This window comes from Harpia harpyja, chromosome 2 (assembly GCF_026419915.1).
Source record: "Harpia harpyja isolate bHarHar1 chromosome 2, bHarHar1 primary haplotype, whole genome shotgun sequence".
In the NCBI taxonomy this organism is placed as follows: Eukaryota; Metazoa; Chordata; class Aves; order Accipitriformes; family Accipitridae; genus Harpia; species Harpia harpyja.
The window spans coordinates 88,983,777-89,009,838 of NC_068941.1; the positions used below are offsets into that span (position 1 = coordinate 88,983,777).

General features: G+C 45.1%; 1 protein-coding gene across 5 annotated transcripts in view; it reads left to right on the forward strand.

Moving 5' to 3' along the window:
• Window positions 1-26,062, forward strand: part of EXOC6B (exocyst complex component 6B) — a 308,866-nt gene that overhangs the window by 57,014 nt on the left and 225,790 nt on the right. For all 5 annotated transcript variants that reach the window (XM_052780871.1, XM_052780867.1, XM_052780869.1 and 2 more), the window contains exons 3-6: window positions 3,415-3,462; window positions 5,640-5,730; window positions 5,840-5,885; window positions 10,072-10,276. In XM_052780871.1, the coding sequence (XP_052636831.1) occupies window positions 3,415-3,462; window positions 5,640-5,730; window positions 5,840-5,885; window positions 10,072-10,276 (390 nt within the window). The remainder of the gene's footprint in view (window positions 1-3,414; window positions 3,463-5,639; window positions 5,731-5,839; window positions 5,886-10,071; window positions 10,277-26,062) is intronic.

A 26,062-nucleotide genomic window follows, 5' to 3' on the forward strand; every position in this document is an offset into this window, starting at 1 on the left:
TGAAGTCCTTCCAACTGATGGGGTTGGGTGGTTTTGGTTTTGTTTTGGGTTTTTTTTGTGATAAGCATGGTTTCTAAGCTGGGGCAGGCAATCAGTCACCAGTGAAATGGTGTAGAAGGGTTATTTCAGGTGTGTTGTAGGATTTTGTTCATGTGTACTCGTGTGATGCTTGCTTTCTTAGCAACAGCATAGTTCTTCAGTTTGATGTACTGTGATCACCAGGTCCCTTTTCAAAGAGCTACTGTAGAGTCGTTTGTTGCCTTCTTTTGTGCGGCTAATTAACTCTGGCCAAATTTAGCACTTCACACCTGCCACTGTTGAACAGCAATTAATAAAAAGGCTTTTCTCTGAAAAGACATCTGCGGTTCTAATCCTTTCCGCCAACATGCACAGTACTGCCGCACGCAGTCATAAGATCTGTGAAGTTATGAGTGGGGGGGGGACGGGGACACAAAACGAATAGGAAGCAATTTTTATTGCTTAGTGCATTCAGATTAAGGCAGTTCTAATTACACTGAGGCAACTGGCTTAGAGCGAGGGGAAGCTCACCTTCACCCGTGCGAAACCACGCGGGGGATCTCGCTGCCCCAGGATGCGGCGATGACCTAAAAGTGCAACAGCCGTACAGCGGATTCCTATAGGGGTTAGAGTGATGGAGGGAAAACAGCTTCAGTGGGGGGTAATGAACCCAGACTTTGGGTGCACCCTCCAGATTGGGAAGTTCCTAAGTTGCTGACTTGAAGGATGGCTCCACAGTGACCCTCCCTTTCTTAGGGAGGGTGAAAATCAGCAGTAGGTGGGTGTTGGACGAAGGGATGGAGTCAGCAGAGCCGCGCGGGGTCACGGTGGTGCCCGTCAGGTCCATTCCCAGGATTCCTCTCCAGCGCCCTTTGCTCCTCTCTCTCATCACTCTGACACTCTCTAGATGCTAGCAGAGTGATGTTTAAACACCCCAAACCCAAAGCACTGCTCCATACCACATGTTCTGTATATAGATGAATGAACTAACGACTTGAGCATCCTGTAAGCCCCTTGTGTGATCCCATCGTCTCGTTCTTCACATGTGCCCACCTGTTGTCTGTCCCCCCTTGCTGTGCGTCTGTCTTAGATTATAAAATCTCCTCGTCTGAAAAGCTTCAACGTGTCTACAGAGAGTCTATATAAATAATCATCTATTTTTTTCAATGTATGGATGTAGACCTTAAGAACAAAACAAAACACAACTCCCCGGCCCCTGAAAACTCGTAGTGTGCAAGGGCAGAATGTATTCTTACTCTTTTGCTTTAGCCAGGATTGATATGTAATTTTAATAGAAGACTAGTACAGCCTTGGCATTATTTTAGGAGCAGTTTTAAATTACCCTACATGGATTCCTTTTTCCTGGTGGGATTTTCAGGATATAAGCAAATAAAATAATCTTTGGAAGAGATGCTGTGCTCCTGCTCGTAAAATCTCAATACATCATAAAGGAAATGAGCAGTTTTTGCACAGGGCAAGCAGCCAGGAGAGCTGAAGCTACTGCAGAAGGGGGAGCAATGTGATGCAGATGCTGTAGAGAAATTGTGTGTGGGGAGATCACGGGATGAATCCTCTTCTTGCATCGTGGTAAGCTTAAAAACCAGTATGGCCCGTGTTAAAACAAAAGGAAGCCTGTGAGGCTGGATGGCTCTGCTCGTTGAAGCAACACCAACCTCTCAGTGTGAGAGCTGCTGTTGAAATTTGGACCAGTGTGGGAAATCATTGTTGCCCAATATCTTTCAGTAGTCAGTAGGAAACAAATTGGATCCTGAATCAATTTTATATATATTAATACAAAGCTCCCCTCCTACCTGAACTGGTTGCCTTGTGGTGAGCTCAAAAAGGAGAGAGATAGCTGTTATCTTCTGAATCCACCTTGAAGCTTGTCCTGCTTTGCTCTGCTATTGTTGCTGCTCCGTGAACCATCCACATTCTGTTGGATAATTGGAGAGCATCAAATGAAGTTCCTTCACTAGTGATAAATTCATTAAAAATTCAGCTTGTTTCTGCAATTGTTGAAAAGTGTCAGGAAACAAAGATCTTAAGTTGGTTAATATGATCTTATGCTCCTGAATATACTTTGAGAGCTCCGAGTCACAGCTCATGCTGTTGTCCAAGCTCTGTTACTGATTTTGCCTATAGAATGAACAGGACTCCTGAAAACACACAGGAACTAGTTCATAAAATTTGATGATGCCGGCTGAAATCCAGCAGCAGCTTCCACTGTACCGTAAGCCTGAGTAAAACTAGAAACCTCTGAGACATCTTACAGAGACGAGCCTGGAAATGAATATTTACAACTTTAGTAGCTGTGAAAAGAGTATTCTATGGAAAAAAAGTAGTTTTATGGCATGTTAGTCTCAGACTGACGTGAGGCACCTGAACTCTGAGCAGTCCTTCTCTGCTGGTATTTACTCTTATAATTGGCTGCTTTTGCTAAAGACCTGAAGCTGGGCGTGTTTACTTGAAAGTTTGTGTAATTTTTTTTCAGCTATCCCAGCTGGTCTGTAGAAGATGGTATCTCTATTTACAAACCTTCTCCTGTCTGAACTTGAATGAGTATTCAGGAGAATTCCCAAAGTCATCTTTCTACTTGTTGTCTAAATAATGTGTAAGCTGCTTATTTTCTATCCTGATGAGTCTAAAAATCAGCCTTGTTCTCATGTGTATCTTTACTGAGTCAAACTGATGCCTAGAGCCATAAAGGGCTGAACTGCTGTGATCTTGCTAGTCCAGGGAACCTACAAGTTTGCAAAGTGGGAAATTCTTGAACTGTGAGCCCCAGCTTGATAGGATAATACAGAAAGATGGTTTAGTAAAGAAAATACGTACCTTTTTTTATACCAGGTATATAAAAATACCTTTTTATACCAGCCAGGAGGAGGGATCCAGTGGGAGATGCATCTGAAGATTTAAAAGAAAATATTTGAACTTTATAGGTAAAGCCCACATTGAAGAGTTCTTTTCTTGCTGTGATATTAAGGAGTTAAAACCTAATTGTAATCTATTTGGTGTTGGGGAGGGGAAATTCAGTTCTTCTACCCCTCAGGTAAAATAGCTTTTAACGTGAGAATCCACGTGAGCATCTGCTACAAAATTTGATCCATTAAGACTGCAGCATTTTCAGGCTGCCATGCAACAGTGTTAAATCCTGTTGCCTTTTACTTTTCCCTAATAGTAGGGAAGAAAATCCTTGGTGTTTGCTGTGTGGCTGTTGGCATCCCATGTGCCAGAATGGTGATGACTATTAAATCAGCTAATAAACAGTTTTGTGCCATGCAAGAGAAAATTGTGTGAAAAGTGATGGTGTTTATGTACGATTTCTTTTTTTGTGAAAAACGTTGTCCTGATTTACATGTAGATGTGCTTTCTCTTTTTTCCCCAATATCGCTGCAGAATCAGGTGACGGACACCAACCGAAAGCTGCAGAATGAAGGAAAAGAAGTAAGCGATACATTCATTCATTCTATCTGTTTTCTGCTTTTCCATTACTTGGCTGCGCTCGCTAGTGGGAAATTAGTCTGTCAATAACTGCTCAGCATTAACTGATAATGTACACGGCATTGGTATTAAAATGTGCATTGATTCTATTTCCTTTATTTTGCTTTTCTGCATGAAAGATGAGTTGTGTGAGAGTGTTGGGAAGTGATTTTTCTTTTTTACTGCTTGTGGATTGAAAGCTAGTGGAAGGCAAAACCTGGGAAGCAGGAGGGACTTGAAGCAACAATAATCAAGTTGTGGGCTTGCTCCTGCAGCCCTGAGTGGGGTGAATGGGATCATTCATAACAATACTGCATCAGAAGAAGCCTGACCAGCAGGTTGTGGGAGGGGATTCTGCCCCTCTGCTCCGCTCTGGTGAGACCCCACCTGCAGTACTGCGTCCAGCTCTGGGGTCCTCAGCACAGGAGAGACATGGACCTGTTGGAGCGGGTCCAGAGGAGGCCACGAAGGTGATCAGAGGGTTGAAACACCTCTGCTGTGAAGAAAGGCTGAGAGAGTTGGGGCTGTTCAGCCTGGAGAAGAGAAGGCTCTGGGGACACCTTATTGTGTCCCTTCAATACTTAAAGGGGGCTTATAAGAAAGATGGGGGGGGACTCTTTACCAGGGAGGGTAGCGATAGGACAAGGGGTGATGGTTTTAAACTGAAAGAGGGTAGATTTGGGTTGGACATAAGGAAGGTGTGTTATGATGAGGGTGGTGGGACACTGGAGCAGGTTGCCCAGAGAAGTTGTGGATGCCCCATCCCTGGAAGTGTTCAAGGTCAGGTTGGATGGGGCTTTGAGCAACCTGACGTAGTGAAGGATGTCCCTGCCCAGGGCAGGGGGTTGGACTAGATGGTCTTTGAAGGTCCTTTCCAACCCAAACCATTCTGTGATTCTATGAATATGAGCTGGAGAGTCTGGCTCCTGCTTCACAATGCAGTACAGCAGCAATTAAGGTGGTTTTTGAGCTGCATGGGTAGAGGCATCAAGGCATGGACAAAAAGGAAGTGATTGAGCATGTCTTGGATGTGATGTGCCTCTAACCGCATTCATTCTTCTGCCCCTTCATCAGGAGGGAACATTAACAGACTGGGGGCACTTCAGAGCTGAGGATGTGTGAAGGCACTGATGCTTGAGGGTTTTCAAGTGCCTGAGATGGAGATGTGTGAGAACTCCCAGGGACGGTCCTTCTTGCATTGCTCTACCCATATTCCATATAAATCTTCTACTCTTTGCACCTTTTCTATCTTCCTTCTTAACCACCCTCTCAGACACCCAGATTTAATTTTGCTGACACAAATGCAGGCATTACTAATTCGGTCAGCTGCATTGCATTTGAAAAACAAACAAGAAAATCCCCATGTTGTACTGTGTCAGACCAATTATTCTAATGAAGATTAAAGATAAAAATGCACTTTGGGGAGGAGGTGATGCAGCTTCTCTCCTGAATCAAATAAACATACCTCTGTGTTACCTTGAATGGAGGATTCACCTCCAAGAGTAGAAGAGCCTGGGATTTCAAAAGGACTTTGCAAACTCAGTGTGGTACGGTGGAGATAAGTTGGTACTCTAGAGGACAAATCCATGACCTGCCCCTTTGAAAAAAAGAAACTAAGGAGTTTTCTTTTGTATGCGATGGCTGATCCTTGTTTTGCCCTTGTCCAGATGCACAGGTTTTTTTTCTGTTGGAGACTGAGCATTTAAAAATCCCTTGTTAGTTTGTGATGGTAAGAATCCCCCTGGGAGCGAGCGGCCACATCCTGTCTTTGAGAAGAACTAGAAAAAGAAAAGCTTGGAGAGGGAGTAGGGAAAAGATGAATAAAATAGGAAGGGGAAATAATTTTTGGAATTCACAGGACGTGCTACAGGGCTGGTATTTTGATGGCTTTGGTTTTGCTGCTTGCTTACTTGAAAGTAGGCTTAGGGAATGCTTCTGCTACTCTGTTAAACAACCCAAGGCTGCTTGTCCTCCCTGCTTCAGCAACGCTCTGCAGCGCTTGGTGAGCTCTCTGGTTATCAGAGTAGGCTTTGTTGTCAACCTATTGTTTGGATGGTCGTGACAAGTGCAAAGCAGTTTATATCCTCTCTACTCCGTCTGTTTACTGTTCTTAGTGAAACTTTTTTTTTTCCTTTCCAAAGTTGATAATAGCAATGGAAGAGCTGAAGCAATGCCGTTTACAACAGAGAAATATTTCAGCGACGGTTGATAAGCTAACACTGTGTCTTCCTGGTGAGGAATCTGAAATTGCTCTTTATCTGTATAGCTGTTTATTTTAATTCGCATCTCTTTGCTTTGTGCTTGTGTCTCAATGCTTGTGTGTTTTTCCTTCTCTTTCCAGTCCTGGAGATGTACAGCAAACTGCGAGAGCAAATGAAATCTAAAAGGTAAATTTTGTATAGTCTGGTGTTTGTATTAGAAGAGTTGAAAAGCACTTGTTTGGTGCCAGATAAATTAAAGAGGTTCTCAAAACTTAGGACTTCAAAATCAGCCTTTCCAAGTTAACTTATCTGATTTCTGGCTGGTGTCTTCACGGTCCTGCTCAGCCTCCTGTGGTACAGCCTAGAACCGGGACTGTAGTGGCTCTAATTTTGTTTTGAGTTAGGCTTTTTAATTAAGGTGGATGTTCACTTTTTTTTCATGGAAGCTCACTGTTGTGATGCATACAATCAATGCATGACTTGGTACTTATGTGTTATTAAGTAAATTTAATTCTATGAATGTCATAATACAAAACCTGATATAATCTGAGAGAATCCAATGAACGTGAATGGAAACCAAACACCTGAGAAATATTGGGCAGGATGGTAGAAGTTGGTGAGAAGGCATACGGCTTATTTCGTGGTAGAAATAATTGTTCAGAAGAGTGAGCTGAACTAAAAGGACTTTGTGGCTCAGAAATCATGAGCTGTAAATCCAGGATTTTTCTCACCCTGCATCTGTTCTGATGCTGAAGGATGAAACCACGGTCCGGGATATTTGCATGGCTGGGATCCTGGGGGATGGTTTGTTTAAGCAGCATGGGACTTTGGAGGCGCGTTGTAGCCCTGGGGGTGGCAAATTGGGCAAAGAGCAGCTGCTGGAAGGAGGTCAACTGAAAACGCGGCAGGCTCCAGCTGAATGCCACGCAGGGAGAGCAATCGGATCCGATGCCTGGTTTGTGCCTGCCATCCATCATAGAAACAATACAGAAGAAACCAGATGTTTCAAACAAGGCGATAACTAATTGGATGGGCGTATTTTTACACTTCCCCTCCTGCCTCCGCTGATCTCTGTGGTCCTTGGACCCAGAAGCCTTGGGTAAACAGATAGGCATTACTCCTGAAAGTTGGGCTGGCTGGAGAAGTTATAGGGAGCTTATTTAGCTGTTCGCAAAGCGCTCGCTCTCTTTCTCAGAATGGCTCGGTACAGAATAGGGCAGCGTCTAGTTTGTCCAACTGGTTTTAGTCTGTTTATAGGAACAGCAAGGGGCTTATCCGTTGACAGATGTGGGGTGGGGAGCTGGAGCTGATCACAGCGTTGTGAACTTTTGAAGGGAATCCACATGCCGCTCGATTCCCTCGCTCTGGATAGTGTTTCCAGGGTCTGCTTCTAAGAATTGCATCTTCCCCCCCCCCTTTGGATTGGATTGGTTCATTTTGAAACAAATAGAAGTTGAAAGCCACATTTAAGGAAAATCTGAACCCTTGGCTTCCCCCCCCCCCCCCCCCTTTCTTTGTCTGGATTTGATGGCTTCATTCACCAAACGCAGCACAACTTATTAAATATTTTTGTGTCTGCACCCGTTCTCACTTATATATCATTTCATGATAGCCAGCAAGGGGGTTGGTTACTAGTGTGAGTCTCGGGTTTTGAGTACACAATCTCAGAGGAGTAATAGGTTTTGCATTCGGGGTGAATAAACTCAACTCTCCCAAGGTAGACAAAATGAGTTATGTGCTGTTTGCTGTGTGATGTTTATAAACCGAACGCAGGTGTTTGCCAAATGCAGAATCTGTGTCTGTTAACTGGAGCTGGAGCTGGGGAACTCATGGTCCAAACCAGGAGGAGTGACTGTGTAACCAGCAGAGAGCAGAGATGGAGAGAAATGTTTCATCTGCTGTTGTCCAGAATTTAAGGAAGGGACAGAAAGATTTTTCTCCAACGGCTGGGACACATGTGGCTGCTTGTTGGAAAGCGATGAGAAGAAAAAAATCTCTGCCTCCAGAGATCCCTCCTGGTTCTGCAGAGCTCTGGAGGAATCAGTCTTTTTTTCACCTGTGGGTCACTTGTCCTATCCATATGGTCTCCAAGCAGTACGAAATGAGAGTGCTTCGTCCTGCTTGTAGCCGAGAAGCCTCTGTAGAGCTGTATGCACCAGAGCAGGGCCTGCGTACTTCCAGAAAAAAAACAAACAACAAAAGCCAGCTCTGACTCTGTTTTATCAAACTGCTGTTTCCCCCATTCGGCAAGCGCTCCCGTTTCACTGGTGCCGTGGTCCCGGGGGTACAGAGCTGGGCAAGAACGTGGCCCCTCTGGGTGGCTGATAATAGGCATTAGCATAAGGGATGCAATCTGGGCCGAGGTGGCAGTACTTTGGCAGCAGGAATCGCTACACGTCTCACGCAAGAACAGCGTTGAGCTTTCCTCTGCCCCCACGTCTTTTGGACTCTGTTTTCGGCAGGCAGCCAGGGACCCCATCAGTGACCGCGCGCCGTCCCCCCCGGCCACCTTTTCGCTGCTCCTCGTTCAACAAACAATGCCCTGAAATATAACAAACCCCCCAATGTGTATTTATTCCTGTGGTTTAATTCCTGGCTTTCCGTGCACTCCCAAGTTTCTCTCCAGAGAGGTTTGCATTTTATTGCAAATAGTTTTTCATACCTTACCATAGTGTAAACACTGGTCGGGTTATGGGGTTAATCTGTTTGACTTCTGGTGTTGGGAACAGGACAGGCCACTTCTGGTTAAAATAACTCCCCTGTGGACCTGCCTGGAGTTCAGGCAAGAATTATTTTGAATGGGGATATGAGTGTCAGGTGTTTTTTTTGGTTTTTTTTTTTTTTTTCAGTGGTGCTAATATGTTTCTTATGACTAAACATTTTTTCTCCCCCGAAAATTCAAGGTGTAAGTGGCAGGTGCTTGTGGCCAGGGTTAACTGTGGGTGTAGTCAGCTAAAGTAGCCTTAATTCTCCCACGAGGTGACTGTGACCTGGTGTTAGTCTGAAATATGTTTTTATAGACCCTGCTAATGCTTCCTAGATGGTTCCCTGATAATTTTTTTTTTTTCTTTTTTAAACTTTGACCAGATCTGTAGTCAGATGAGGAGGAGGATGGTCTTGCATTTTACATTGCCATTCAGGAGGGTTCTCATATTTCAGTGAACAGGGAAATCCTATGGACTCCCACTTCCTGAAGGGAAAAGAGGGGAGGGCATTTGAGAAAAACGATTTGCTTAGAATAGTTTTCCATTTAGCATCTTCTGTCAGGCTATGAAGTTTGCTTTTATGCAGAAAGGTAGGATGAAATTTAAGGCCATTGGACATTACCAAAATATAAAGGCATGCATTGTGCATAGGGGAAGAAACATTGGGATTCTTGCATTCTTAAATTTATAAGGTATATTCCTTCTAGAGTGGGGAAGTAAGTTATTTTCAACATTGTGAAAGCCATCTCAGTGGTACAACAGTAGTTGTTGGAGAGGCAGGGGCTTTGTAGAAAATGTATCTGTTGGACCCCTAATCTGGGTTTGTATCCAGATTGTTTTCACCTGTATCTAATAAAAAGTACTTTGGGTGGAAAGTGTTTTTAACTGTGCTTAGCAGCATTAGAACAGCTGGGAGGAAGGTAGGGTCTGACTCCTGGTATGCACAGGGAAAGAAAGCTGAGCTCTCATGTCCAAGATCTTTACAACACAATAACAAGTATCTGGGCTAGTAGCAGTTTACGGGATATTAACATGTGTTAGACACTAGTTGGTCACTCTATGGTATAGAATCACAGAATTATAGAATCATAGCATATGATAACACATAATGTGCCCCATGCCTGACACAGACCCCTTGCTCTATGAGGTGCTCTGGTGACCTGCTCACCTTGATGGGTGTCACCTCCATCCATGAGGCTGTTGGCTCTCCTGGGGAGACCAGTGCAGGGTCTTCCTGGGGTTCCCCATAAGCCATTGTGTCTCTGTGCTCCTCGGTGTGTGCGGGGCTGAGTTTTTCCTCATGTAGCCTAACAATACTGTGTGTGGTTGCCGACTTTTCCTTCACTCTCTGATATGGTGCCCCAAATGGCTTTACTGGGGTGAGACCTGCTACTGGGCTCAGCTGATGCTGGTCACTTGTGACCCAGGTGGTCCTTGTCTGCACATCAGAGCTCTGAGTAAGGAGCTGCTACTTGCCTTTGTGTTCCTCTGCTTCTCTGTTTCAAAAGGAAAATGATGCTACCTGGATGCGAAGGTCTATGTTCCTTTGAACAAAGCTGAGATTCTTAGATATATTGAATTATTTACAGTTAATGCACTTTTTGGAGGGGAAGTGGGATGGAAATAGCCGTTCTTCTTTCCGCATCTGCCTTGCTTGCTTTCCCCAGACACTACCCTGCGCTGAAGACCCTGGAGCATCTCGAGCACACGTACCTGCCCCAAGTGAGCCACTACCGCTTCTGCAAGATCATGGTGGATAATATTCCAAAGCTGCGTGAAGAGATCAAAGAAGTTTCCATGTCAGACCTCAAGGATTTCCTGGAGAGTATCCGTAAGCACTCTGACAAGATTGGAGAGACAGCGATGAAACAGGTAGGACTTGTGTGCACACACGTGTTGGAGGCTTTTGGGGAAGAGGCGGCTGGTTCACAGTCACGTTAAAGTTCTACTTTTCCAGTCCCAAGGCAGTAAACTTAGTTTTAAATATTGAAGTAATTTTCTTACTAGGTGAAGCAATGATTCTTCATTCTGTGGTTGCTACTAGAGTTTCTATCTTCTGATTTTTATACCGTTGAAAAGCGATGGTCCATTTTTGTCGTTGTCTTCTCCCACCTGTATTTTGCCTTAGGCTCTTGGTAGTCCAAAGTCTGGGAGGTGCAGTCGGGGTGTGTAACTTGCATTTTCCGCTTAGCAGGACAGGGGCATTTGTGCTGCTGTGCCTGGTGGCAACTGGAAGACCTGGAGACACCAGTGCTGATTTCCCAGGTTCGGGGTAAAGCAATAGAAGTTCACGCGCTGACTGCAACTTAATTTCTTTTGCATCTTAAACTGATTTTCAAATACTGCATAAAATTTCATTGTGGCTTGCTTGCATTTGCCTAGCAGTTGATGTCTGTAAAAGATGAACCTCATTAATTGAACATCCCCATGCGTATATTAAAATGGAATTGCCTTTTCCCACTCCTCTTTAATATTCTAGTTTTGAATTTCAATAGTTTTTCTTATCACAGCCAGGGAGCATTGCTCACAGTGGCTCTTAAAAAGAACTTTGCTACTTTGATGAAATTCAAATCCACTAGTAATGAAATGTTACCTCTCATGAGCAGTAAACTACTTCCTCTGATAGTGATTGATGGATTGGACTTGTTGATTTATGGGAAGAACTCTTGCTATAATTTTTCACGAGATGATAAGATTGTGCTGTTATGTTTATGGTTAGAGGTACAGGCAAGTTCAATTTTCTGTCTTATAAACACCATCCTTTCTGTAAAGTGGTCTAGCTTGAGGATTTCTATTAATTTATTTAATTTACAATATATTTGCTGCCTTACTGTCTTCTCAACTTCTTTCTAGTATTTTGGGAAAACAAACCAAGCCTTATATTGTGTAATAGAGCTCTGGAGAGAAGCCATTCTGCATCCGAGAGTTCAGCAAACTTTTTTGTTAGTTGTTGCATCAAATCAAACTAGTCTTTCTGAATCTGCAGAAAACACGCTGTGACCTGGACATCCTGTCGTGGAGCCAGATTTGCGTGGTGGTGATGTCTGGGATGGCTACAGGTGGTGTTGTGCTGAATTTACCTGATACAGCAGTTTCTAGAACAGTGATTGTTTACAAAAAATACTCTATTTTTGTTCATTACGTCAGCCAAACTTTTTAAAAGATTCTTCCTTGGTTCCTGTGGCTGAAGGAATAGGAGTTGAATTTGTCTTTTGGTGCCCAATTAATGCAGCGAATATGCTACTTTAAACAAATAACTTCTTTATATCCTATTAAGGATATGTACCAATTAGAGACATAAGAGGATGCAGATGTTGCATCCTCTTCTTGTAGTTTCCAGTTTTGTTGTCATGATGCTGGGAGGGGTATTTAAATCTGGCACTGTGGCTGATTGCTTTGATGGGTGGGGAGAGATGCGCACGTCCGGCCACGTTTCTGTGGCTGCTTAGGCAGACCAATTTTGAGAAATTCCCCATCATTTCAAATAGCTTCCTTTGCTATCTTTTGACTAGAGATATTTCTGTAGCTTTGCTTTCCGTCCCTTTCAAATCCATGGTGCACTTCTTCCCGTTCTTCACGTCCCTCCCTCCTGTCCCTTCTCCTGGGGAGAGCTCACGCCCTGCCTGGAGCGCTGTTAATTCTCCGTCTTTTGCTCTAAAGAAATGTGGCTTTTTACAGCAAAGCTAAAAAAGTTGCACTAGCCCATACTGGCATCTATTTTTCTGCTGTGGGCACTCTCCTGGTGTTTTGCTTACCACTTCTGACCCTTCCTCCTCCTTGCAATATTTGTCACCTGCCTAATCAGGAGAGGCACGGGGCGGGGGGGGTGTTGGTAGGGACTGGCTGCTCCTACCCTACCCAAATACAAGAACTGGGGCCCAGTGAGTGAAACCAGCAGGGGCTATGCTTGAAATAAGGCAGGGGGAAAGTTGGTTCTTCATTCTGCGGGTGATAGACCTGTGGTGCTCCTTGTGCACAATTTTCCATGTCTTCAAGAGCAAACTGGCCAAGTGCTTTTTCTGGGCTCCCCGTGGGTTGCTAACTGAACAGACTGTTTTGGGCTCAAGAACTGCCTGATCTGACAATAGTGAGAAGCTGGGGGGAGAACTATATTTCCTCACCTTGTTCTCATCCTCATTTGGTGGAGTTTGGTGTTCGATTTTGCAATACTGGATTATCTAAACTCCTGCTGTGAGCCAGCAAGCAGCCATGCATCTGAACAAAACCTCCAAAGGGTGTTTTCTTTCTTCCTGTAACAACTCTCACTTCTTTTTCCTCTCTGTTCATTAGACTCTTTGTCTGCTTTTCACCTTTTGTCCCTCAGTGTTTGTTTCAACTGCTAATGTTTTGAGCTTCCCTTAAGTTTGTTATTTGTTCTTCAGCTCCAGATAGCCTCTTAGCCCGCACTATGGTCCCTGCTTTGACCTGAGCCAAGCACTCTGTTCCTTCTCCTTTCAATATTTTTCTACCTTATACACTTGCAGAAGTTCATCATTCACCACCTTCTGCTCAGTTCCAGCCATTTTGGACTGTAAGGATTTCTAAACTGAGGTCTGGGATATGGCAAATTTTTCTTTTGCCTGTTGATGTTGCCAGCATCTCTGTTATGGGTGCATCAGAGCTTCAGCATCTGAATGTATCCAACAGAGAACTACTCAAGTGGAAAAGTTTTTGGTTTTTTTTTTTTTTTCCTTCCACATAGACGTTAATTGGGCTGTTGCAAGGGACGTCAAAACCAGATGCACCAAGAGGTTAACATTTAGATGTTTTTAGTTTGCCTGCCGATGATACAGTGAAGTATACATCCTCAGTCTCCCCCAAATCCCAGTTTTCTGCTGTTTTGTGAGAGCAGGGTGCAGACACTAGAAGGCATTTCCTTCACCCTTTGTGGGAACAGAGTTATCTCTGAGGTTGGACTCAATGGCTTTCCAGCAGTAAAGGCGTTCCTGCACAGCAGCTTGGGGAGGAAGGTCAACTTGCCACTTCCAGTTGCAAAAGCTGAGTTGGAAACGATGCTGGAATTTGAGCAACGTGCTAGGTTTATTCCTGCAAAAAGTATCATGAGCCGCTTCACCGATGAGAAGTGATGAGGAGCTGAAGCTTTCGGAGCCTCCTGTTGCGTGGGGTCACTTCACGTCGTTTTGCCGAAAGCTAAGGGCAGGGTTTCCACTGCCAGAATTACCAGTATCGCTTCTTGCATCGCTGGGTCTTTTTCCTCGGTCTGTTGGCCGTGATTGATAGCCGCTCTGGAACGGAGCGGAGCTGGCAGGAGGCCTGGGAGAGTCGGGAACTGCGATTGGCAGCTAAATACATTCGGTTTAAATTAGTATCATATAAATTCTTTTAAAATTGTTTGATTTCACCAGCGGGAATGGAAGAGGGCTTGATACAATGGGGAGAGGAAATCATGTTTTTGTAACATTACAAATCTGAGGCCGATGATGACAAGAGCTGAAAATTTCATTTTGTGATAATCAGAAGGATCTGTCTTGGAGTGCTCGGAGCCGTTGCTGCGTTTCTGGCTGGCAGTCAAGGATGCGGGGAGCTCGCCGGCCCCTCTCTTGGAGAGGAAGCCTGTGGTGGGGTGAAGTCAAGTGAGACGTTCCCGGGGTCAGCCGGACGCGGGAACTGGAGGGATCTCGCAGCGCGCAGAGAAACCTTATAGTCTCGCTGTACAAATGATGAGCTCTCATTGACTCCTTTCCTCGTGTTTTTTTTTAAATCTGAATTTTATTACCTATGGTTCTGGGGGAATTTGCTGCATTCCAAATATTGTTCTTAATTACACGGCGCTCGGGCAGATGAAAGTAGCTTTGCGCACTTGAACTCCTTTTGGACTTTGGCCCTGTGAACCTGCGTGTGTGTTTTGGTTTTGTTGGTGTTTTTTTTTTTTTTTCCCAAAGATCTGAGTTCTAGGCTTGCCAGGAATGAATTACATCTTATTAACACTTGCTGATTTCCGGTATGTGGTTTTATTATCTAGCCTAATGTCTGAAATATGCGTGGCATGTGGAGGAGGTCACTTAGGATGGTGCTGCATGTGAAGCGTCCAGGGTAAGCGCAGTGAATGCTGCTATGCAGGGGGGCCAAGAATAATCCATCCAAAAGCCATTATCGGATCAAGTTTGTCAGGACGGCCAAAATGTTCAGCGTGCCTTTCACATAGATGGAGGCAAACCAGCATTTTTTTAAACTTTTTTTTTCAGCATCACTTGGATGCACTGTTGAAGCTGATGTTTAATAGGTGGTGATCTAGTATGAGTTTGAATGGGTTGGTGTTTCGGCTATGCTTTTTTTAAGGTGATGTTTACTCCTCTTGCCAGCAGATATTGGTGTCCGCGTTCTGAGCAGTATAATGTGAGGTTTATGTAAGTATATTTTCCCGCAGTGGCAGAAAATATCAACATGGTGATGTGAGCATATACATACACTTAAAAAATGAGGCAAACCTTTGCACAGTGATGTGCACAACTGAAATGCTGATATGATGTTGGTAGGAGTGCTGTTCTGACTGTCAGCTGGAGAAGATGATGCTCTTCAGAGCATGGATTAAGGGCAGCTCCATAGAAAGACAACTATGTCTCTGAAATCAGTGATTCAGACCTAGGGTTTGGATGACTTCCCTCGCTTCACATGCTGTCCCTGCAGGTCAGAGCTGACCAAGAACTGCTCATGTACAGCGGTCAGAGCCTAGCACGCTGCGCACCCCCTCTCCTGTTTAACGTTGCCTCTCGTGCCTGCAAATAGCTTGGACCAAGATGCCAAAATAGCACGTGGGTGTGCGCAGCTGCCGCTGTACTGATACGCTTTTCTCCAGTATAGACATTTTCAGTAGCACAGGATCAAAATGCAGCTGGCCTTAGAAAGAAAAAAAAAAAAAATCTTGTGGATGAGAAGCGGAGGAGGAGATTTATTTCCCCCCCCAATTACTTGGACTGGAGATGACAGCTGCTAATAGGCATTCCCTGTGACTGCTGGGATGCTGTGCTGCATGATTACAGGGCCATGCTAAGGCTGTTGAGCACCCAGCTGTGTGCTTCAATATTTTAGGTATGTCTGGATTTAAATTTAATTCTGACCTTGAGTTCCCTGGATTTATGATGATTGGTTTGAGGATGCAAGTTTCTTTGCATAGTTTGCTCTATGCTACTGGTTTGTTCTTACAACTGTAACCGAATCTCAGTGTGCATTTTTACTAGGAATACAGAGAAGTAGCTACGTGTTGGTGATGAGTCCTGAGTGTCTGTCGGTTGTTTTTTTTAATTTTAAAGTCATTTTGAATACACTGGTATTGTAATAAAAATGCTACCGTGCAATTTTTAAAGACTAAATTGAAAGCTTGCTTTTTTTTAAAAAGCTGGCTCATGTGCAAGCTGCCCTGCCTGCTTCTCTGCACGATGGCCATGGAAAAAACTGGGTGCACTCGGCTTGCCGGCATGTGGAGCCTGTTTCCTTGGCTCACTGCAAGTGTGGTTTCAAGCACTTCCCTTGGTTTTTGGATCCCGGGATGGTGTTTTGCAACAGCAACTATCGTCCTGCCCAGCAATGCTCGCTTCGTGCCTCTCCATGAAGTTTATCCTGTTGACCTCTTTCAGGATTCCTCTGTGATGATGGTAGTGGTGGGATTACACAGGCAATGGAGAGTTAGAGGGTCCATGATTCCTGGCCATGGAGGACAGCGGGCAGATATGACGCAACTTCAGGCCGATGGCATGTGCCCCAAAAGCACGTGAGAAATGCAGGGATGTGTTAGGGAGTTTGCAGAATCAAGGCAGGTGAAGGGGAGGCAATGGGTGGTGTGAAAGGCAGCAGGGAGGCTTGGTCTGCAAAGGTTGCACGTCACGGCAAACACACCTCAGCCGTGCAGTATTGCTTTACTGGTGATGCCTGTCCAGAAATGCGAGGTGAGACTGGTTCCTGTGCCCTGCAGCAGGGAGGTCTCCTGCCGTGGGCAGCCCCCCGGGATGGACCACGTCCCTCGGAGGCTGAGCCGGCTCTGGCACCCGCTCCACACACACAGGAGTCTCCAGCTGCAGGTGGCTTTAACTGAGCTGTGAAAACACGAGGGTGTTTTGTCAGGCAGTTTATTTGAAATGATGGCGATAAGTAGAGACGTGGTATGTGGTGATTTCAGCATTATTGGGAAATCCTGTCCCCTCCCTGTGCTTCATTTTAAATGCAAACACGTGCCCACCACCCCAAGCCACATGAGCGAGCGGTTCCCTGCGTGGCAGGGGACAGAAGGACATTTTCTCAGTCTCTAGATACTGCCCGGTGGCCTTTTGATGGCCCAGAGAAATGTTTAAAAATGCAGTTTGTGTAGTGTTCTTAATTATCCTCATCCCTGACGTTTTTTAATTTTACGTAATCTTCTGCAGCGCATATGGAAATTGTTTTTGCTTTGTATGCGTATTTTAGAGTAAATTGGATTTTACTGCCTTTCTCTGGATGCGCTGTGCAGAAAATGTCCTTCTTCTGGGTGTCAGTGCTCCGGCAGCAGTCGGTACTCTCCAAAGGTCACGGGAGCCCCATGTAAGACTTTGTCTCCCCTGCCACGTGGGCTGGATCCGCCGGTGCCAAGTCTGGGCTTCCGCATAGTGTTTGGAAGATCCCTGCATCTGCTTGCTCCGTGGGGGCCATATTTTATCGACGTGCCCCAGGACTTCCAAAAGCACCCTTAGATCTGAACTTCCCGCAGGTTTAAGCTGTGTCTCTTATTCCGGAGGTTTTCTTTAACAAGCACAAAAAGTAAAAATAATGTTGTTTATTAAAAGCAAGGAAATTTTATAGTCTTGGATGCAGGCAGGAGAGCCTTTTGAAAAGGTCAGTCTGGTGGCTGGGTTTGTGGTGACTATTTACACAACAGAGTGGGGATAAGGGGATGGTGTTTTCCCCTTCTGGGCAGGTTTGTAAAGCAGAAACTTACTTTCTAGGAAAATTCAGTAACGAGACCTTCTTAATCTTTGATACTGCTGCCTGTCTACTTGTTATATTAAAGTATTATGAAAGGAAATGCATCTTCTGGGGCTGTTTATATTAGAAGTCTGATGGCCAGCTATGGTCTCAGCTTGCAGGTTTTTGGGGAAGAGGCTCACAAACCAGGCTGGGTGAAGCGGGATGCTGTGGCCCAGTGGAGAAATGATTCATGTCCTCTGGTTATGGAAGAGAGGTGTTGCTGTTAGACCTGTGTGAGCTCTGAGATGCCTTCAGGTGCCTTGGTAAAAATGTTTATTGTCAGAAGCTTATAATGTGTTTACACCTGTCCTCTTCTCCCCTACTAAGAAAGAGATGGATAAATAGTAGTGACTTGTGTTAGTCACTTATCCTCAGCATCCTTTGCTTAACCTCTTTGAAAATGTACTTGAGAAAACTGTTAAAAAGATTTTTGGTTTGCACTGGATTAAAATTGCAGACAAATCTTTAATAACTCGCTACTTTTTCATTAAAGACTTGGCCCTGAAGACTGTTTTCTTAACAGCGTGTTGTACGCCATCTCGATGGTGACTGGACTAATCACTTGACACTTGCTGTTTAATTTGGAAGCTTTTTGAGACAAATCCTCGTGAAGTGTCTGCATTTGTTAACTCAATCCACCCACTCTTTTCTTGACTCAGCAGCAATTGTGATAGGTTTTGAAGATGAGATGTGAGATATCCTGACGCCGTTTAGCCGGAGCCAGCGTGGTGGCTTTGTGCTTGGGTCTGTCACCGTCTTTTGTCCCCTGCTTTGCACGTTCAGGCTGGAGCTCACCTGCAGGAAGCGAAGTGGTACCCAACGAGGTCTCTTACGGCTGTAAGATGCTCTGCTGCTTGCAGCAGGGGTGAAAACCGGGGAAAGGAGAAGAAGGAGGAAGAGATGTGAATTATTTTGAGAACTGGAAACATTTTTCTGAAGTGGCTCCTGAAGCGAATTGTCAAGCCAGGAGCTTGAGGTTAATGTGATCCCTCGGCTTCCCGGCGGGCGTGGGAACGGAGAGGCTGTGGCAGCCGGACAAGTTCGGGTTTAGCGTCTTGGGTCGAGGTAGATGGGGCAGGCGCTTGATGGGAAAAGCAGACGAAGGCATCGCCGAGGACGTCTGTAGGGGTGGACTGGAGGCCAACTGCACATATGGGCCACGTTGGGGAGGTGGTGATAGGGGTATGTGCGGATGTAAGCATGTTTCTGTTCCCCAGTGCACATTGTTTGAGGTCTTTGTACTTCCTTGTGCTTTAACTCTCCTTCTTCCCACATCACATAATTTGAGTGCAAATGTGCTTATTATCATAAAAGAACTTTTTATTCTAACGTTTCCTGGCTTTCTGGGGAAGGTTTCTCTGTTTATTTAGGAGGAATTCTGTGCCTTTAAGTCTGCATTTAAAATTTATACTCCATAGGAACTTTATTAATAAATGGGTATTCCTCTGAATTCTTTTTATGACCTCAAAAATGAAACTGCTAAATCATGGGCCTTTTTTATTTCAGCATATGTATGACTAATGGCCACTGGGACTGCGGTATCCCCAGTAGCATATCCAGCATGTTCTGTGGACATGGCTGCATCATAAAATCAAAAGTTTAACTACAGGGCAATCGTATGCTGGACCAGCTTTTTGTGTGGTTGCCTTTTAGACCTTTTTAAACGCTTGAAATCTGGAGATGTTTCTTGAAATAAATCCTTTATCTTCCAACAGTCGTGATAGACAGTATAATTCACAAGGCTTTAAAAAGCCTAGGGAAAGCGCAGTGCCCAGTTGAGGCATAAGCACCCCTTGCTCCTTCTTTTGAGCCACTAGTAATTGCTGTTAGGCTTATTGTATTGTAGCTGGGAAAAGAGGTGCCATTAAACTTCTTTTATTCACCCTGGACTTCAGGCGTTCAGCGCTGTAATTTTCACTGGTCTTGCTTCTACTGGTTTTAATTATGTAGACTGTTAAGTTGTTTAAAGGAAGGCGCTGCCTGGTGCACCGGTCTCCCGCGGACGTGCCAGCTTTGGAGGTGAGACAGTGCGGATAGACCTCAGACTAATAAACCAGGTTGCGTGCCTGCTTTGGCATACCACGTGTGGGAAAGGATGTGGAGAAGCACGGGGGTCTGGACAGGACAGCCGTGTCGGGAGAGGTGATGGAAATGAGGCTTGCTCAGAAAGTGCTGGGAATTGCTCCCATCAGGATGCTGCTGCCCGGGATGATAAATTCTTCAGTTTTCATTTGGATGTCTCAGGCTTATTGTAATATAGCTGCTAATAAACCTTTTAAATTAACTGATTTTTCCTTATTTTTCTTTTTAAAAATTCCTTGAGTGGTTTTGGTAATGGCTTCTTGTGCAGCGCATGGGGTGCTTTGATCTCTCTGTACTTTCTCCAGCTGGTGAATACTCTTGCCCTGTGGCTGGCTCTGTATACATGGAAGAGAAGCCGAGGAGGTTTTGGGAGCCTGGGTACTCCTGGTGTAACACAGTCACGTAAAAGTCTTCAGGTACCTTCACCTGAAGATGCAAAACAGTTTGTGGATTTGGCAAATCATTAATGCTGCTGTGAAAGTGGTAGTGGCACTTTGTTCAAGGTAACAGCCTGTTATGCTGGGACCTGATCTTCAATGCTTGTGAGTGCTGCAGCCCTTTCAATTCCAGCACTGGTTCTTGAAAATAGCCACTGCCCATTTAGTTTGGATTTTGGTTTTTTATCCAGGTGAGCAAGATTTCGTATTTATTATTTGCAAGAAGGATAACACCTCTTCCAGCAGATTGCCAGTTGCACAAAACATCCCTTTAGGGGAATGTCATTGCTGTGTAATTTCTAGGGAGCTTTTGAAATACCAGCCATTGCTTTTCAGTTGATGGGCTGTGACCGATTCACAAGCGACGAGGAAGGGAATGGCTCATATGAAGCAATGGCAGGGCACCAGGGAGTTCTGGTCTTGGGGTTGCTAATGAGATGAAAATGGGTTGGTATTAGTAGGGCTGTATTTTTTTTACAGTAGAGGTACAATGGTTTAGTTTTCAGGGAGAGGACTTGAGAGCTGTGCCGTGCAGCGTGCCCTTTGCATGACACTCCTGTACAAATTGCAAACGGGTGTATGCAGAAATCACCAAGTGAAATCCTTCAGCAACCCAAGACTTCCCTTACTTCTAAATTTTTTTTTTTTTTTTTTTTAAAAAACACAAAGTTCTGCTGACAGGCTGAGATCATTTAAGCCTCTCGACATATTCTTCTAATTCACATATATAGCAAATTTAGAACAGCTTTCATTTGTGGGTAAAAATTGCACTTAAGTTACTCCAGGACAGCTCAGCTTTGTTTCTCTTCCCTGTCTCTTTATCTAGAGTTGGACAGGTTCCTGTGGGTAGACAGGGAGGAGATGTCTCAGACACACCGTTGCGTTTGTTCGACTTTAGGAGTCTCTGTCCACTGCGATGCGCGCACGGTTCATCACTGCAACCGGAGAGTCCGGTAATGGCACTATGTAAGCGTTTCAAAGGCTTGATTTTTGTCAGAAATCAAAATCTCTCTTGGGTAAGAGAGGAATACCCTCTGCAGCAGGAAAAGTTGAAATATGTAACTGATAGGTGCTTTAGCCCTGCAGGGTGGAAGCATTTGTCACTTGTGCTGGATCATCTCAAAGGATGAAGGTAGAAGTATCACGTGTGGTTGCCCGGGTCTCCAGAGGTTGGATTCCGCAAGACTGGGTTCTAACTCCAGAGAAGAAATGGCAACCTAAAAATAAATGAAGGGGATTCTTGATTACTTCACTGACGTGTAATTTTTTTTTTTTTTTTTTTTTTCATTGACAGCTTATTTTAGGGTGGAAAGCGTAGTGGTTAAATAGTCTCCTTGCACTGCAGGGAATGAAAACTAAAGACACAACAGCATGCATCTGCTTTAGACCCTCTAGACTGGAAGAAGAGAGGGAGAATGTGGTTTTCTTTTCCCCTTGCCAGTTTGAAGGTATTTTAGACCAGGAAAATACATTCCCCAGATAGCCAAGTATTTTTGTAAACGGAATAGAGAAACTAGTACCTGTAGTATCGTTGGATGCTATGAAGGGAAATGGTGGTTTCATTGTTACAGGCTGGGGAAAATGACAATTTAAAGGCCATAGCATTGCATGAGAACTGCAGCAAAAAATCTGCTCGCCCTTGCTGTCAGCTGATGTGTGAAGGGAAACCTCTGTGCAAATGATTAAAAGTCCTTTCTCCATTCACTGGCTGTGTGTGCACAGGGCAGTGGTGCTCTAAGAGATGTCATTACAGTGCAGAGCGAAGGCAGAGCTAATTTTGATGCTGTTGGTACGTTTGAGGTGGCTTGCTAACTTCCATCAATGGAAGATGCAACATATAGTAGATGAAAAAATTTCTGCTGGAAATAGCTATTTTTTTGCGGGCTTTTTCCTACTGTGCAAATAGAATAGATAGAAATAAATCATGCCAGTGCTCATAAAATAAAGCTTGCAATGATCTTCAGATGGGAGCTGAACTTGGTCCGGGCATCGCGTGATGGATTTCGCATGCAGCCGGGTGGTTTGCGTAACTGGGATGGTGGGAGACCTCTGGGCTTTGAATAATCCAGGGACTGTGGCTCATCAGCCATCTCACTTAACGAAGACTAAGCTGGCACAAGATATTGAGGGCAGTGTTTAGCGAGTCTTTGCCATGTGGTGTTAGTTTTGTGTCTATTTTTTCTTGTAAAATTTTGATTATCTTACAAGTGGATGGCATGTTCTGAAGCAGGCGCTTGGCCAAGCACGAGGACACCGTGCAGAGGGTGCGTGTGTAAGGCTGGGGATAGTCGTATTGGGGCAGGGGTGGGGATGGGGCCTCCCTTACCTTAAAATAAATAATGAAATCTGCAGCATGAGGTGCTAAAACAGGGGTGCAGCAGCCTGCTTTTGTGCCTTCTCCTGGTCCCTGGTGAGTTGCCTGGCTGGTGAATTTTTTTCTTGAATGCAGCTGGATGTACGTTGAATGTAATGTGCAAAAGGGTCAAGGAGGAGGGGAAAAAACCCCCAACCCAAATTGTTCCTTTTTGTGGACTTCAAAGCCTGAAACATCAGAGGAAAGTGGCTGTTACCTGTAACTGAGCACCCCTCTTTCAGGAAGCACAGCTTTACATGTGTCTCCTGTCCTCCTTATGCTTTTAGCTTGTGCCTGGGCTAGTGTGCTGTGTAGGAGACCACCTTCCTAGAGGAGGGTAGAAAATGGGCTAAAAGCTTGCAGAAGTATCTGAGGGATGTGGATGCTCAGTGGTACCTGCTTTTCCGGCTGTAGCTCACTTCAGCAATCAAAGTTGCATCAGCTGCCTGTGGTCCTGCTTGGTGCTGCATGGGATCCTCGGCTGGGGTTGGGAGCTAATTTTGGGGTGGAAAACATAGGAAAACGGAGGGTAAATGTGGCTGCTTTGCTTTGCAGGCCACTTGGGTTTTCAACGGCCCTAATTTTTAGCCTAATCCCAGAAACACAATGCAGATTGCAGTTCTGAATTAATTCACCCTTAAGAGCCCCAGCTGCAGTTTCTCTAAATACAGGCTTACATTTTTATAACTGTTGCGGAGTGAGTTTCCCAGCACTCCCTATTGCATCTGATGGTTGTCTGAGCTTGCTGTGGATTCTGGCTTCGAGCTTTTCTCCCTCACTTGTAACTTCTGCCATCAGTGAGAATTTGTAGTAGGAAACCCGCAGCAGCAGCAGTTTAGCTTGAAAGACTGATTAATAAATTCCTTGGCTTAGCAATTACTTTAATATGGAGAAAGCATCGCCTTGCCTCTCTCTGTGCCTTATAGGGCTGCTTTTTAACATCCCAGCCTCTGCAAGAAGCTCTAGTGAGATGGATGTCTGCAAGGTTCAGCTGCTGGAGTGCTACCGTCTTTGCTTGGATCAGGAAGACCAATGCAACTCAGCGCTCCTCTGAAGCGTCTCCCTTTGCTTTACATGGCACGGGGATGAAGTGAGTGGGAGCATCGCACCATCCTGCCGAAAAAAGCTGGGCGAGAGCCTGTGTCTGAGGCCAGCTGCTGCTGCTACCGCTGGCATTGGGCACGGGTGGTTGCGGTCCTGCTTCTGAGCAGGGACTTGCTTATCAGCTGATGGATGCTGTAGGGAAGAGGTTACAGAACAGGAGCAACGAGCAGGTTGTCCATGTGTAGACTCCAGTTGTAATGGGGTCTTCTCCGTAATTATTGTCTGAGGGCAGCATTTTGCTTAGTTGCATTGACACTGATAGGAACTGTTTGGAAACTGCTACCGTGGAGAGGTGAAACCGCTGCGTCCATCTGTCCTTCTCTTCCTTCCAGTTCTGTTGAAATCCTAATCAATGCTGACAATTCTTGTTATTTCCTAATCCTTACTACCTTCTTAGTGCTTTGCCTGTGGCAGCCCGGTGAGATAGGTGTGTGCCATCCGTCACTTGGTGGGCAGAAGCACTGATGTGGGGAGGCTCAGGGGGCAGCGAGGGAAGCTGGTGATGTCTGGGATTCGAGATAAGGAGCTCCTGGCTTTGACGGGGCTGGAAGGATGCTGCCGCTTACGAGGTGCAAACAACCTTAGCCCTCTCCGCCTTCCAGGGGAGCCTGGCGGATGCTGATGCTCCTTTTCATTGCTAACCTTTTTTTTAGCCCCTCTTAACACTGTTTGTAGTTCTGCTAAGCCATAAAACAAGCGCCCTGGGAGTTCTCCTTATAAGCAGACAGCAGTATAAACAAACACCCCATACCGTTCTCCTGGCGCTCCAGCCTTGAGGAGTCTTGTTTTCAGCTCTGACCCCACAACCTTTCCTCTGGTTGGCAGCGTGCTGGCGTTGACAGTTCGAATGGTTCAGCCAGAGTTGAAAGATAATTGCTGGAGGAGCAGCGGCCGGGATGGTATGTGTTATTCAGCAGGACCCCCTTGAGGCGAAGCTTTGAATCTGGTGCACATTTCAAAGCATGTGTTAAACTTTATGTGATACTGATTAAAACGGAGGGCTTCGGGGTGAATTGGCAGGGCCCCGCAATTGCATCTGCCAAATGACATGCAAAGAAATGTCTTGCTACAATATAGGGCTTGAGTACTTGTCTCAGCAGAATCAGGCTCTGAAAGGAGGAAAGCCTTGCTGGGGCGTTCTTCCTACATGGTGCACACACACGAGCACTTATAGGTCCTGTGTGAGCCCTCTGCTCATATGGTATTTTCATTTAAAGCCTTTTTATTTTCAAACCCATATGGAAATAATACTGCCTTCCCCCCCCGCCCCATCATGTCCTTCAACTTTGTGTTTCTACGAAGCAGATGTAAAAAAGCGAGGGAATAAATGAAGGCAGGTACCGTCAAACCCTGGCTCAGACCGAGCGAGCAAGATGTACATGCCAGCCCAGGGACGCAGCAGCATTGGGTGCTCAATCACTGCGGACAGCAGGCGATGGAAGGAGCTCCGACACCACCACGGTTCTGTATCTTCAGTGAGGATGTGGTTTGGTGTATCACCCATACAGTTTTTGTAGTTTTTTTTATTCATGTGTCTCGATGGTGCTTTAATAATTAGTTCCAGAAGTGTCCTCTCGGATGCACAAAAGGTTAATTTTATTTTTGAGATGACACTGTGTATGGGGTGTTCACTTGGACCAAGCTCACCTCTGCCTTAGTTGCAAAATCGGAAAGAAGACGTGGGTCCTGATGTGATCCAGTTCCTGCTGTTATACACATCCTCCTTCTATGCACAGCACAACCTGGGTAACTCTTGCTGTCTCGAGAGTCTTGCAAAACTCAGCAATTACCAAAAAAACCCCTACTCAAAAATGGATATGGGTGGATGGGAGCAGTCTGGTACCTTTTTGAGATAAGCCTGGTGGGCTGTATGAATTTTCTCTGGTGCTGCAAGTGTGCAGCCGTGTACTTTAGCAGAAGTAGCAGAGGGCAAGGAGCCTTCCTGTGCCTCAGTCAAATTTTGGGAAGGGTTTAAGAAGCAATTGTGTGTGTGGGAAGATACTGGGAAAACGAAGAGGAAGAGCTGTGAAATGTAGCATGCCGGAACGTGTTTTTTGTGTGCGTGCATCTGCGATGCAGTGGGTGGGTGACACAGGCGGGCGGTGAGCAGGAAAGTGCCTGTAGGTTTTGGGGCAGCATCCGCTGCTGTATGCGGAGAAGTAGGACAAAGATGTGCCCGTAGATGTTATTGCTTAAAATGTTTCCCTAAATTGGAGAGGCCAAGCGAGTTGGCTCCCGTTAACTTTACGGTGCTTTTGTGTGCAGGTAAAACTGGTTGACTTGCTTTCCAGCTGCTTTTCCACTTGTATGCTGATTTACGTACATCCTATGCCAGCTTTCTCCTTTGTTTGCCCATTAAAAATAAACAGAGCCTTCCTTCTTGGAGTATCTTGTGCTCCAGGGTTTTTTGGGTTTGTTTTTTCTTTTTTGTTATTTTTTTTAGCTTCCAGTAGCTTTTTTGAAGCTGTTCAGAAGCCATTCCCCTTTGGCGTTAGGCGTCAGTGTTTCCAGTCAAGGATAGAAACGCTTTCCAATAAGAGCAAACGCTGAGTGTTTGGGGGTTGCTGGGGATTGTCAGCGTTTCTAGCGCCTAGTCCTTGGGTATTTCTGGTGATTGCAGCTTTGGACATTTTAATTGTGACTTTGAGCAACCGTGTCATTCTCTTTTAGGAGAACGTTACCAAGAAGTTTTAGAAAGGCCCAGATTACATAAAGAAAGGATATCTA